Here is a 12,663-nt window from a genome sequence, read left to right as displayed (position 1 = left end):
CTGACAGCACCTGAACCCTACCTCACTTCTCAAAATGAAGGCTGCATGTCACAAACTGGTTAGAACTGGCTGTTGCCATGGTTTTCACGTTGGAAGGCACAGTTAAAGGGTCACATGACCAAAGAGGGAAATGCCTTTGTCACATGACTTTTTGGTGGCCTGATTAGCATACAGGAAGTTCACTCCCTGCTGGCTGCTGGGATGCTGAGTGATCACTGATGGGAGATGATGTCATCTCTTGGACGAATTATTGATTAGTCTCCGTCCAAGATGGGACCTGGGAGAGCTCTGGTCACAGTGGTCATCTCAGGAAGCTTCAGCTTCCATGTGGTCCAGCCCCTAACCCTGCCCTCTTCCCTCGGGCGGATTTGAGCTGTATTAGGCATCTCACATTTGGAAGATGGGCACGTCCTCCATGAGATGGTAAAAAGTGATAAATCCCTGTAGGTTACCGCTGCCTCCGATAGCTCTTGCTCAGGAAGCACCAGCAGTCTGTAACTCTAGACGTGGTTCTGCCGAGGCTGCTGCACTGCCTGTGTGCAGCACCTGGGAGCCCGCCTGGGCTGCGACCAGCGGCTGCCGCGCCTGTGCCAGAGCCTTGTGTCTGCACAGTGCCTGTGCGCATGTCCACAGAACCTGGAATTGGAGCCCCGGGGTCATCTTCAGTGTGGATCTTGGGCAGAGTTGGCAGCCAGCAGGGAGACACAGACTTGGAAGAGTAGTGGTTCCTGAACTGCATTGGTTTTTGGTTTGTTGAGGCCCTAGTGAGACATCCTGGGTTATTTTATAGACAGCCAGCCAATTTCTGGACTTGAAAATGTGGGCTGGTAACCCCAGTGAGGGAGTTCTGTGCCTTGAAACGGGTGCCTTTTTGTTTGTTCACCCTCCTGATCGCTTGTGGAAGACCATCCAGCAGCTGTAGCTGTGGTGGTTAAATTGCATCAGGGCTGGGCTTGTTGAAGGGCAGCAGCTGTGCTGCCCTAAGAGGTGAGGTTAGGGTGGGCCAAGGGAGAGCCCTGCGGGCTGAGGGGTTGGGGGAGTCCGTGAACCCGGTGTCTGGTCCTCTGTGCCCACCCTTCCCTGAAGACATAGCTCACTCTGGGGATGGACAGGGCAGTTCAGTGGGCTGTTAAAATACCAGTTTCCCATCTCTCTGTTCCCCACTCTGCTGGAAGGAATGGGACAACTTTGAGCTGTTGTTATTCCCAGTTAACTTAATCGAGTTTGTTCTTTGGGTCATAGTGCCACCTAGTGGATGAATTCAGTCCTTGGCTGGCTTTCTTGCTGATTTGATTCTTTCAACACAGATGCTGAGGCTAGATCTTAAGGGAGAGTTTACATTATGTCCTCAGCAAAAGGAGCTGCTTGGCTTGGTGCTAAGCACTGTCTCTGAGACCCGGTGGTCCTTATATATGTGGTCAGCAATGCCATTAGCGGAAGCCTAGCATCACCAGATGTGCATATATGTTCTAAGGAACTTGAGTGGTAGGATTAGGGAAAGAGGGCAGAGGATAATGGGCAGGGGTGGCTGGGAACTAGTTTGTGAGCAGATTAAGTGGGTGGGAAGTACACCGGTCTGTGAGAGCAAATGTGTTCCATGTTCCAGTCAGTTTCAAAACATGCAGCCACTACTGCCACATTGCCACTGGCAGGATGGAGAGCCCACCTGTAGCCCAGGAAGGACCACCCAGCAGGCTGGCTGCCTTGGCTGCCTGTGAGGTGGTGACACCCCATGCTGGGGAGTTAGAACGTCGCTGACATCAGCCGCTCTGTCACCTGGGGAGGGGCAGGTGGGCTGTCCAGGTGTGAGGGTTGTCAGGGAGTCTGGGTTCAGCAAAGAAAGGCTGATTCAAGTGGGGGCTGGACTCCCCAGCAAGGGTAGGTAGGCTCTCCAACAGCAGGCCCAAGATCCAGGAGCAAGTGTTCTAGTTCAGTGCTGAGCCACATGGTACGGAAAGGAGCTGTGGTGGGTTCCAAAATGTGATGTTTTCCCACAGACATATAGGTATCCTCAGCCCAGGGGACACAGAAGTGGTTATTGGGAACAGTCCTGACTTTTTAAAGGACTTAGCCGTAAACTGGCAGGTTCGAGGGCCACGTGGTAAGTGCAGTGAGAAAAGGCAGCCTGGGCAGGCGGTTGTGGGGAGGTCTGGTGAGGCCACCCTGCTTGCCCCCACTTCACTGTGTCTGCGTCTAGGTCCCAGCATCCGTGGGGTGTGGGTGTGGGGCTCTAGGCAGTGCTGTCCACCACAGGCGGGGTGCTCAGGTAACAGCCCTCCTCCCTGCCCCACAGTGACATGAAGTCTGAGAGGAGACCCCCTTCGCCCGATGTGATTGTGCTCTCTGACAATGAGCAGCCTGCGAGCCCGAGGGTGAATGGGCTGACCGAGGATCCCCCGAAGGAGACCAGCACCGAGGCCCTCATGGTGAGCTTTGTCCCCGTGCTAGGAACCGCCTCGCAGTGGAGCCAACTGGTGTTCCCTGGTCCCCAGCCGTCTCCCTCAACCCGTGTTCTCTTGACCTTGTAGAAAAGCAGTCCCGAAGAACGAGAAAGGATGATTAAGCAACTGAAAGAAGAGTTAAGGTTAGAAGAAGCAAAACTGGTTTTGTTGAAGAAGTTGCGGCAGAGTCAAATACAAAAAGAAACTCCCACCCAGAAGGTATGTGCATGGCTGTTCACTCCTCAGAGGTCAGTGAGAGGTATTTAGGACCGGGGATAGAAAGCCATGGGCACTTGCTTGGCTCACTGCTGCCCCGGGAGCTGGGTCTGTGAGGAGTCCGGTTTCCTCTGGGGCAAAGGGGCAAGGTCTGAATTGGAAATTTGCAGGCTCAAGTTTGTGTTTTGGATTTAGCTTAGAGGAGATCAGAGTACATTTCAGTCTAGAATATTTCTGGATCTGAGTATGAGAACCTCATTTCCTGTAGACGCCCATCAAGGAAATGGAGAGCAGACATCTATGAAGGTGCTGGAAACAGCTCTGTCCCGAATCCCTTTTCAGAAGGGCGTCCTGCCCTATGGATGCCTGTGTTGGCCAACAGGGGCCGCTCTGGGTTTCTGGACAGACTGCTGAACGCCTGCTACAGGATGCACCATACCCAACCCCAGAGGCCGTGTCACCTCCCCCATGCCTCACGCTCCTTGTGCTGCTTCTAAACGGAGCTTACCATGTAAGGCAAGGTCAGGCTGGTTTTGTGGCCCTTTTTTGTTATCCCGTTATGGAAAGGTTCCTGGTCCATGACAAAGCTACCCTTCCTTACGTTCTAATGACTCTCTGAGTGAACTAGAAAGTAAATGCATCTTGGGCAGTACAAGCTGACAATGTGTAGACATTGCTTCCGCCTTAAAGGGAAGTGGGCTGACTTGGAGATTTGCTTGAGCTCTCACTCCACACCTAGTAAACAAGTAGACCAAGCCTGGTGTCTGTTAATATCCTGATGGATGACCCTGCTCTTTACTTGTTTCCTTGTTGATTGCTTAAGAGTTGTGATGGGGACCAAGTCTGTCACTGTCCCTGGTGGACTGTATACCTGGACCAAACAGTTTCTAACCAGGGTGGGGATTGATATATACATATAAGCTTCAGCCTTTACCGCCAGCCTTTTTTTGTCCCCTGGAGGGCAGAGATGGCACCCAAATCTGATGCCAAGCATCCTGGGGCAGAGGGGTAAAGGACCCTGGAAAATCCGTCCTGTGTCTTTCAAACATGTTAATTCCTGCTGCAGTGAACATGGCAGGCAAGCAGAACCTTTGAGAGTCTGATGCTTCTTAAAGAAGAAAAAAATTAGTGCTCCTCAGAATCGTGTGTGGGGAGGAGCATGTTTGGCAGCCCTCTCATCTCCTGCCTGTCCTGATCTCTTGTAGCCCACAGGCTCCACTGGGAACTCCGTGACTACCCCTCCCCCGCTCGTACGGGGCACCCAGAACATTCCTTCCGGCAAGCCATCACTTCAGGTCAGTGTTTACTCTACATCATGCTCCTGAGCAGCCCTGATCCGGTTTCTGCAAAAGGCCGCTCATTCCTTCTCATAAGACTAGAATGAGGCCTTCCAGTGGGAAGTCACATTTGCGCCAGTCACATTTGCGTCCCCATACCCAAACCCAGCCCCTGTTGACATCATGAATCACACAGACGCTCGGAGGGCCCCTCCCATGGCTGCCTCTAGTGAGACTGAAGAGACGACCAAGATCCTGGACACTCTGGGCTCCCACTTCAGCCCAACTCTCTGAGCCTGTCTCACAGCCTCCTCTGCCCACAGGGAGCGATGGGCAGAGCTCCCACTCCCAGCCCTAGGACAGAGGTCAGGCCAGGCCCACTTGCCCTCACTCAAGCCAGAGACCCCAGCTCAAACCAGCAGGCAGGTGGTATTGATTGCAGTTAGCTGACTCTTGCCATGGGGGTGCCTGAGTCCTGAGTCAGGTTGGCATGGCTCTTGGCATGGGAGTCTGTATTCCTCATTCTTTTGTGTGTTTAGAGTAAGTAGACATTTTAGCTTTTTTTGCTACCACCACCATTTTGGTGGGTACGCCTATGTACCTTTATGTAAACAACAAAAACAACAAACCTGTTTAAAAAGCCATGTAAGGTCTGAGGGTTGGTGTTGTTGACAGACCTCTTCAACTCGGATGCCTGGCAGTGTCATCCCACCACCCCTGGTCCGTGGCGGGCAGCAGACGTCCTCAAAGTTAGGGCCTCAGGCAAGCTCCCAGGTCGTCATGCCCCCACTCGTCAGGGGGGCCCAGGTGAGCAGAGCACGGGCTTACGGAACAGCCCCAAGCAACTATCCCTCTCGCAAGAATGACCCCAGTTCTCAGATTGGGGCTCTTTCCCTGAGTCTTTTTTTTTTTTTACTGTCCTCTCATTGTCTTGTCTCTGCCCCACACCCCAACAGCAAATCCACAACATCAGACAACATTCCAGCACAGGGCCGCCGCCGCTCCTGCTGGCTCCCCGGGCGTCTGTGCCCAGTGTGCAGATTCAGGGACAGAGGATCATTCAGCAGGGCCTCATCCGTGTCGCCAACGTCCCCAACACTAGTCTGCTCGTCAACATCCCGCAGGTGAGTCGTGCAACAGACAGTCCAGTCCCAGGGACTCTGGTGCTGTAGCTCCTTAGACCTTGTTGGGTCATGAGGGTTGTGGACAGGAGTCTTGTGTTGCCCTCTGCCATCTAGCAGAGGCAGATAACTGCTGAGAGGGTGAGGGTGGAGTCACCAGGGGCTCCCCCTTCTCTTCCACCCACCCCTGCCTCTTCGCTACGGCTACCAGGCGCAAGCACATGAGGGGAATGTCTGCAGATGTCCTTTCAGCTCCAGTGCATCTAATTTTAGCCACGTGTCCCTGCACCTCTGTACAGAGCCTCTGAGATGGTGAGGGTTTGTTCCCACCTAAAAGAGTGGGGGAAGATAGAACCAGGGGCGGCAGGCTGAAGCTCCTCATTGACAGATGAAATGACTGGGTCTGCATGAGCTTTTGTTGATGTGCGAGTTAGCTTCTCTTCCTCCTTCGGCATGGGTCATCCTTGCCCGCCTTTCTCAGATAAGATCATGGCCAGCAATGCTCTTCTGAAGTCAGGTTCAAGTACAGTCCTGCTACCCAAGTGGGGATATCCTGGGTAGGCCATTTCATCCACCCCATAGACGCTGATCAGATTCCTACTGTGTGTCATCCTGTCCTTGTGTCATGAGGATGGCAGCCAGGCAGGCACTGGTGAGCCTGTGGCTGTGCTCCCTGAGGGGCCAAGGGAGCCTGCAGGGGGAACAGTGAAGAGCTGGCTGGTCAGAGGCCAAGTGGCCAGGTCAAGGCGCTGTGGTGGCATCCTCTGTACTGGGGGGTCTTGCTGGTGGAGACCCCTTGGGCCAATATCATGGCTCCCTGAGGCCCACGGCCTATTGCATACAAGTTGTGAGGTGTGTGCATTTTCCTGGGGATAGTGTACACAGCTTCCCTATTTCCAGAAGGGCCTTCAATCCCATAAAGCTTAAGGGCACTGGCATGGTGCTCTAGGTTTGAGGGGGAGCGTTTGAGAGTGTTGGGTGGCAAGTGGGCTGGAGCAAGGAGATGGGAGAAGGTCAGCCACTAGGGTCCAGAAGATGATGAGTAATGCAGGAGCAGTGAGGATGGAGAAGGGTGAAGGGCAGGGGCACACAAAGGTACTCGTGAGGGAAATGCTATTGATGCCACAGCAAGCCGCCTTTGCAGCCTTTAGAGGAGGGAGGCCACCCGGACCCATGCTGGAAGGAGAACCAGGCTGTAGTGACAGGACAGTGGCCATGCGCCTGGGTGGGGGGTGGTTGCCAAAGGGGTACCCGCTGTGGTGGTGATGGTTTTATGACTGTCCTCCTCAGTTGATAAGAGTGTGGCAGATTACAGATTTTAAAGTTCTCTGGATATCAGCTAAACCTCAACAAGTTATTTGTAAGATTGGTCATCTCAGAGCCGAGTTTAATGTCTCTTCTGTTGCTTGTTGATGTCAGGCAGCTCTGAATTACTTTAAAGGACTTGTTAGTATAGCTGATGGTGCCGACCTGGAGTTAACTTTTATAAGGACTTAGCGTAGCTAATGGTGCAGGCTGTGGGGTTCTCCTCAGGGTGGGCCCCTCAAGCACCCTGACCAAGTCATCGTCTCCTCAAAGCCCTCCCCAGCATCGCTGAAAGGAACGACAGCCACCTCTGCTCAGGCCAACTCGACCCCCACCAGCGTGGCCTCCGTGGTCACCGCTGCTGACTCTCCAGCCAGTCGGCAGGCGGCCGCCAAGCTTGCACTGCGCAAACAGCTGGAGAAGACGCTGCTTGAAATACCCCCACCCAAGCCCCCTGCCCCCGAGATGAACTTCCTGCCCAGCGCTGCCAACAACGAATTCATCTACCTGGTCGGCCTGGAGGAGGTGGTGCAGAACCTGCTGGAGACACAAGGTGAGGAGGCCATGGGCCCAGGGCTGTTTTCTGTCTTGAAGCTGAGGTTTCCATCATGTGAGTTGTTTCCGATGCATAGTGTACGTGGGCACGTCTGCTGTGTGCGCACGGCTGTCTTGGAGCACGTTGTGGATGATCTCTTCCATCAGTTCTTCACTTGCTCTGAGGTTTAGATAATTTCTTTTTTTTTTTTTTTTGGAGTTTTTCTTTGAGTATAGTTGATTTACAGTGTTGTATTGGCTTCTCTGCTGTACAGCAAAGTGAATCAGTTATACATATATCCACTCTTTCTTAGATTCTATTCCCATGAAGGTCAGTACAGAGAATTGAGTAGTTTTCCATGCTATACAGTAGGTCCTTATTAGTTATCCATTTTATATATAGTAGTGTATATATGTCAATCCCAGTCTCCCAGTTTATTATCCCTCCCATCCTAGATCATTTCTTAAATGTACAATAGGCAGCTGCTTTCTGATGGGGCCTTCTCTGAGAGTTGGGGAAAGGTGGAGTTTTGCAGAGCCTTGGGTGCTCTGAGTCCCCACGTTGGGGGAGGGACACCTATGCCTGGGCCAGCTTCACTTTATTACCGTCTTTGGAAGTGCCTATGGAAGTGGTCTGGAAAGCCCACCTGCATGTTAAGAGGTTTTAGGAATGAAAGAGCACATACGGGGTAGTGAGGAGAAAGGATGCCGGAAAGTAGGAAGTCAGGTTTGCCCTGAGAGAGTCGCCAGCGGATGCTGAACTGAGGGCTCTTCTGTCCTTGAATTGAGCGCGTGGTGACGCCGATTAGCTGGCCAGCCTGGATCTCCTCCCCACATGATCTCATCAGATGCTCTGTGCCGAAGAGGAGGCAGAGCTGTAAACTTCTTCAGGACAGGGGATGGCCGGGTGACTCCACCGGAGGAACGGTGGGGCCCCCCGCCAGGCCCAGTGTGGAGAGATGTGGGCTCTGACACAGCCTGGGCGTGTCTGCACTCCTTTAAGGACTCCTTTGGGATGAGGTCAGGTTGGCAAAAGAGCTACTACCAGACCTGTGTGGTGTGGCAGGCAGGAGGCTGCAGTGCCTGCCTGTCTTGCACTGGCCTGTGCTGGGCAGCTTCTCTCCCAGACCAGTCTGTCTGTGCTTGTTCTCATCAGGGGTCAGTCTCCATCCCCTGTCGTCAGAAAACGGGCCCTAACCATGAGAGGAGGCCCTGAGTCCTGCCTGCGGTGTCTTTGACACTGAGGGCAGCCACAGCTGCCTGGGCAGCAGGGGCCACCTCCTCTGGGGGTGGACGTGTGGAAGGAGAAGCTCCAGGCTGGGGACCGGAGTGGGGCCCACGGTGGACCCCAGGGCCTCGGGCAGCTTGGCAGGTGGCGTCCTGTCTGCTCTGTGGAGTGACAGGAGCCCCTAGAGTCAGATCCCCCGCTGCAGCCCCTTAGCAGGTAGAGGCAACTTGGCCAGGGCCCAGGCAGGATGGGGAGGCCAGGGTCTCTCCACATCATGGTCCATAATGCAGGAGGCTGTTGAACTTTGAGTGGTGGCCATGGAAGAGATAGGAACAAAATACAGAGTTGCCCCTTAATGCACATGGGATGGCATGTGTGTGTGTGTGTGTACACACTGGGGAAAGTATGACCCCACACCTCAGCAGGCGCTTTTTGTGGATTCCCTGGTCACCCCTCCTGGAGCTGGGTGCCACCAGGTTCCATTTCCCAGGGCACCCGGTTATGTGTCTGACCAGCCATGCACAGTCACTTCTGCTCCCTGGGCTGTTTCTTCTCAAGACAGTGGGGTAGGGGTATCCCCTCAAAAGTTGGTTGTGTGGCCTGGACACCCTGATACGCACAGGACACCAGGCACAGTGTCTGTCGTGAGCACTGGCCTAGATGACTGGTCCTCGGTTGCCTCGCCCACTGGCAAGGGTGCCGTCACCTTACAAGGTGAGGCCTGCAGTGGCCACCATCTCCTCCACAGCTGATGCAGTGCAGGAGGGTGGGAGATGTCTGCTCTGTGGGTAGGAAGGATGATCAGGAGAAGCTAGGTGTCTTTGAGAGTTGGTGTCAAGGATGCCGAGCCCACAGTGTTTTCTAAAGTGCATCAGCGTTGCTTCTGCCAGCAAAACTTCTGGAGGCTGGCCCTGTGTCTGCACACAGTTGGCACCCAGTACGTGTGCCGAAGGAACAAACGTTGGGGCTTTGGTGTCCTGATGCCGGTTGGGCCCCCTGGCCCAGGGCGCTGCCTGGGCTCTGCCAGCGTCCACATCCCCCCTGGGAGTGGTGCGGGCTCTGGCTGTGCTGCTCCCGTCCCTCCGACGTGAGCCACGCTTGTCCCTCCCTGCAGCGGGCAGGATGTCGGCTGCCGCCGTGCTCTCCCGGGAACCCTACATGTGTGCACAGTGCAAGACAGACTTCACGTGCCGCTGGCGGGAGGAGAAGGGCGGCGCCGTCATGTGCGAGAGCTGCATGGCATCCAACCAGAAGAAGGCGCTCAAGGCGGAGCACACGGGCCGCCTGAAGGCCGCCTTCGTGAAGGCGCTCCAGCAGGAGCAGGAGATCGAGCAGCGCCTCCTGCAGCAGGGCGCCGCCCCCGCGCAGGCCAAGGCCGAGCCCACTAGCGCCCCGCACCCTGTGCTGAAGCAGGTGAGAGTCCCCGGCGGGAGCCGGAGCCATGCGGCGGGGGTGGGGGTTGCCCGTGGACATTGCCCTCTGGGAGAAGGGCCTTGTCCGGCGTTCCCTTGGCAAGGAGCTGTCGCTAGCAGGCAGGATGTTCTGGCATTCTCTCCCACACTCGGCGATCATCTGCCTGGTTGTTAACTGTGCGTCTAAATTGCATTTAATGGTGGCTTTTGGTGGTGAAAATACTAATTTGCAGTTTCTTTAGATTTTGTAGCTTTCACTCGCAGTGTGCCGGCTGACAAGTACTTCTTGTCTAAAAGGACTTTGCTGAAAGCCACATTGAGCTGCAAAAGGGGCGTTGGAAGAAATGTTCTAGCTAAATTAAGGAGAGAAGCAAGTTTGAAATCAAGTTTTTTTGGCTGCCCTTTTTTTTTTTTTTTAATGTTTTGTTTTCGCACCCCTTGTAGACCCAAAGCTCCCTGTTGGCAATTTTTTGTGTCCTTGGAAGCCATTGATAGTTCACTAACAAGCTCATCTTCTCAAGATACCTACATAGTGGGTGGCGGTGCTGCCCTCAGGAAATTCCTGTCCTTGTGGGGACTCAGCCTCGCACAGCCATAGCTGCTGCCCTTCGGTCACGTGGTCACCTGAGGTCAGCCTCTGGACAGTGCTGACCTCGCTTTCAACCCCCATTTGTGTAGGTCATAAAACCCCGGCGTAAGTTGGCGTTCCGCTCAGGAGAGGCCCGCGACTGGAGTAACGGGGCTGTGCTACAGGTCAGAACTGGGGCGCCGGGAGCCCCCCGCACCGCGCCACCAACCAGCCCTCACGCCCCAGACCGTGACCACGTCAGTCGCCGACTGTCACGCTGCCTGCGTCCGTCTGTCTGTCTCTTGCTCTCTTTCCCTTCCTCCTTCCCCTCCTGCCTCGGTGCAACTTACCTAGTCTCCTGATGTTGGACTTCAGGGATCCCGTGTGGGTGGGAAGAGGTCAGCTAGATCAAGGAGAGGCTGCGCTGAGCACCGTGCCCTCCGCAGCTCCCTTCCCTGTGTGAGCTGTGGCCCTCTCTCTCCACCGCAGGCCTCCAGCCAGCTGTCCCGGGGCTCGGCCGCAACGCCCCGAAGCATCCTGCACACATTCAGCCAGTCACCCAAACTGCAGAACGCACCCTCGGCCACAGCCCTCGTCAGCAGGACCGGCAGACATTCCGAGAGAGCCGTGAGCGCTGGCAAGGGCAATACCACCTCCAACTGGAAGAAGGCGCCCCTGAGTACAGGTGGGCGGCCCCGAGGGTACTCAACGGGGACCTCCCCAAGGCAGGTCCGTTCCCTTCTTAATTTTAACAGAGGCATGCACACGCCCGGGTTGTGGCACTAGGGGTCCTGAACCTGTACCTGCTTTCTTAAGAGCAGCTGCCTCCGAGACTACAGCCTCATGTCTCTGTTCACTGAATAGGATACCTTGAACTAGTGGTAGCCCTGGATAAATACTGATCACACTTGGTATCTCCACCCCCATACCTAGACTCTCAGCTCTTGACCCAAAATGTGGGACAGAACCAGTTCAGGCAGTGCTCGCCTCACCCCTCCTTCTTCCTGCCACAGAGAACATTTGTTTCTGCTGTTACAGTGCACCTTTCATGGTGTACTGACCCAGTGTCCTTCATTCCCCCCTCTGTGGGGAACCCCTGCCTGCTTGGACAGGTCAGATGGTACAAAGTGCGGGACAGAATGAGAAAGGAGGAGGAGGAGGGGGACCCTGGGGAGGTACGTGGCAAAGACCTGTGAGGAGCTGGCATCTCAGAAACAGCTTGGGGAGGCGGAGACCCTCAGGTGGTCACTCCCCAGTCTGCCACAGCTCCACCTTCCCATGGTTGTCCTTGGGTCATCCCCCACACCACCTTTCCTGATGTTCCTTATTCCTGCGCTGGCCTTGAGATGAACGTTAAATATTTCTTGTGTCCATCAGTAATTGGAAAGTGAAATGTCGGCACAGGAGTGAGAGGAGGAGATGGGTGAGAGCGCTCTCTCGTCTCCCTCCCCAGCCCAGCCCACCCCCGGGCCCCTGTAGGAAGAAGAGGCACCATCATGAGAATCCATCTCAGTAGTCAGAACTGGGAGCGGACTGTCAGTGGAAACACAGAAAACGGGAAAGCCGGCTGTGCATGCGGCTGACCATGAGTTAGAAACATGCCTGAGGAGCAGAGCCCGCTGGAGGGTGGGGAGGGGTCATCCAACTGCAGCAGAACCAGCCCTCCTGGAGAGCAGAGAGCCTTTGTGAACATGCCAGACAGATACTCTCACTCAGCACGTTTGAGATGGCAGCAAAGAACTCATAGGCTGGTCGGAAATTTGAAAGTATATGAAATAAGTGGGAAAAGTCAAATAGGAGACTACATATGTGTGCACGGTGATAGCACCCATGGGAAAACTGCATACAACAGGTAGCGTTTGAAAGAGAACATGAGGGGATAAATAGTTGGTGTCTTCAAATACTTGTACAATTAGTATGAAAGTGTCATGGCTTACGAATGGCACTCCTGGTTGCCCTGGGTTTCTGGGTGGTAGTTTGAGGAAGGCTGGGCAGTACCTGGCAGGACCTCCAGGTTTCTGGAGCGCTGGCCTTGAATGCGCATGGAGGGTTCTGCTGCTGCTGCTAAGTTGCTTCAGTCGTGCCTGACTCTGTGCGACCCCATAGACAGCAGCCCACTAGGCTCCGCCGTCCCTGGGATTCTCCAGGCAAGAACACTGGAGTGGGTTGCCATTTCCTTCTCCAGTGCACGAAAGTGAAAAGTGAAAGTGAAGTCGCTCAGTCGTGTCCGACTCGTAGCGACCCCACAGACTGCAGCCTACCAAGCTCCTCCGTCCATGGGATTTTCCAGGCAAAAGTACTGGAGTGGGGTGCCATTGCCTTCTCCGTGGAGGGTTCTGTGGTGCATTCAATTTGGAAGTCGTCTTCCACAAAATATATTAACCCACCCAAAATACTTGGTGCCACAGTGACTCAGATCCCTGCTGCTGCTGGGACTTCAGGACAGTCCTTTGCTGCATGCCAGCCCAGAACCCAGAGTGTGCTGGTTGGAGGATTTAGGGGGTCCTCACGCTGGGCTGTGTGCCGCCTGTGCTCAGTGGGCCCAGCCGAGGCGGGGTCCT

At 54.7% G+C, this 12,663-nt stretch overlaps 1 protein-coding gene across 21 annotated transcripts in view; it reads left to right on the top strand.

The window, feature by feature from the left end:
• GATAD2A (GATA zinc finger domain containing 2A) overlaps window positions 1-12,663 on the top strand; it is a 94,434-nt gene that overhangs the window by 79,884 nt on the left and 1,887 nt on the right. For 15 of the 21 annotated variants that reach the window (XM_081496099.1, XM_081496095.1, XM_081496094.1 and 12 more), the window contains 9 exons: window positions 2,294-2,426; window positions 2,529-2,660; window positions 3,863-3,952; window positions 4,610-4,741; window positions 4,891-5,058; window positions 6,634-6,913; window positions 9,237-9,535; window positions 10,213-10,287; window positions 10,592-10,787. In XM_081496099.1, the coding sequence (XP_081352225.1) occupies window positions 2,294-2,426; window positions 2,529-2,660; window positions 3,863-3,952; window positions 4,610-4,741; window positions 4,891-5,058; window positions 6,634-6,913; window positions 9,237-9,535; window positions 10,213-10,287; window positions 10,592-10,787 (1,505 nt within the window). Of the gene's footprint in view, window positions 1-2,293; window positions 2,427-2,528; window positions 2,661-3,862; window positions 3,953-4,609; window positions 4,742-4,890; window positions 5,059-6,633; window positions 6,914-9,236; window positions 9,536-10,212; window positions 10,288-10,591; window positions 12,004-12,663 lie in introns of those variants that run through there. The other 6 variants (XM_081496113.1, XM_081496110.1, XM_081496114.1 and 3 more) reach the window with 2 other exon arrangements.

This window comes from Giraffa tippelskirchi, chromosome 6 (assembly GCF_054371585.1).
Source record: "Giraffa tippelskirchi isolate mGirTip1 chromosome 6, T2T-mGirTip1v1.2.pri, whole genome shotgun sequence".
Classification (NCBI taxonomy): domain Eukaryota; kingdom Metazoa; phylum Chordata; class Mammalia; order Artiodactyla; family Giraffidae; genus Giraffa; species Giraffa tippelskirchi.
Note: the sequence above shows the minus strand (reverse complement) of the source record. Positions and strands in the feature narration are given on the sequence as shown.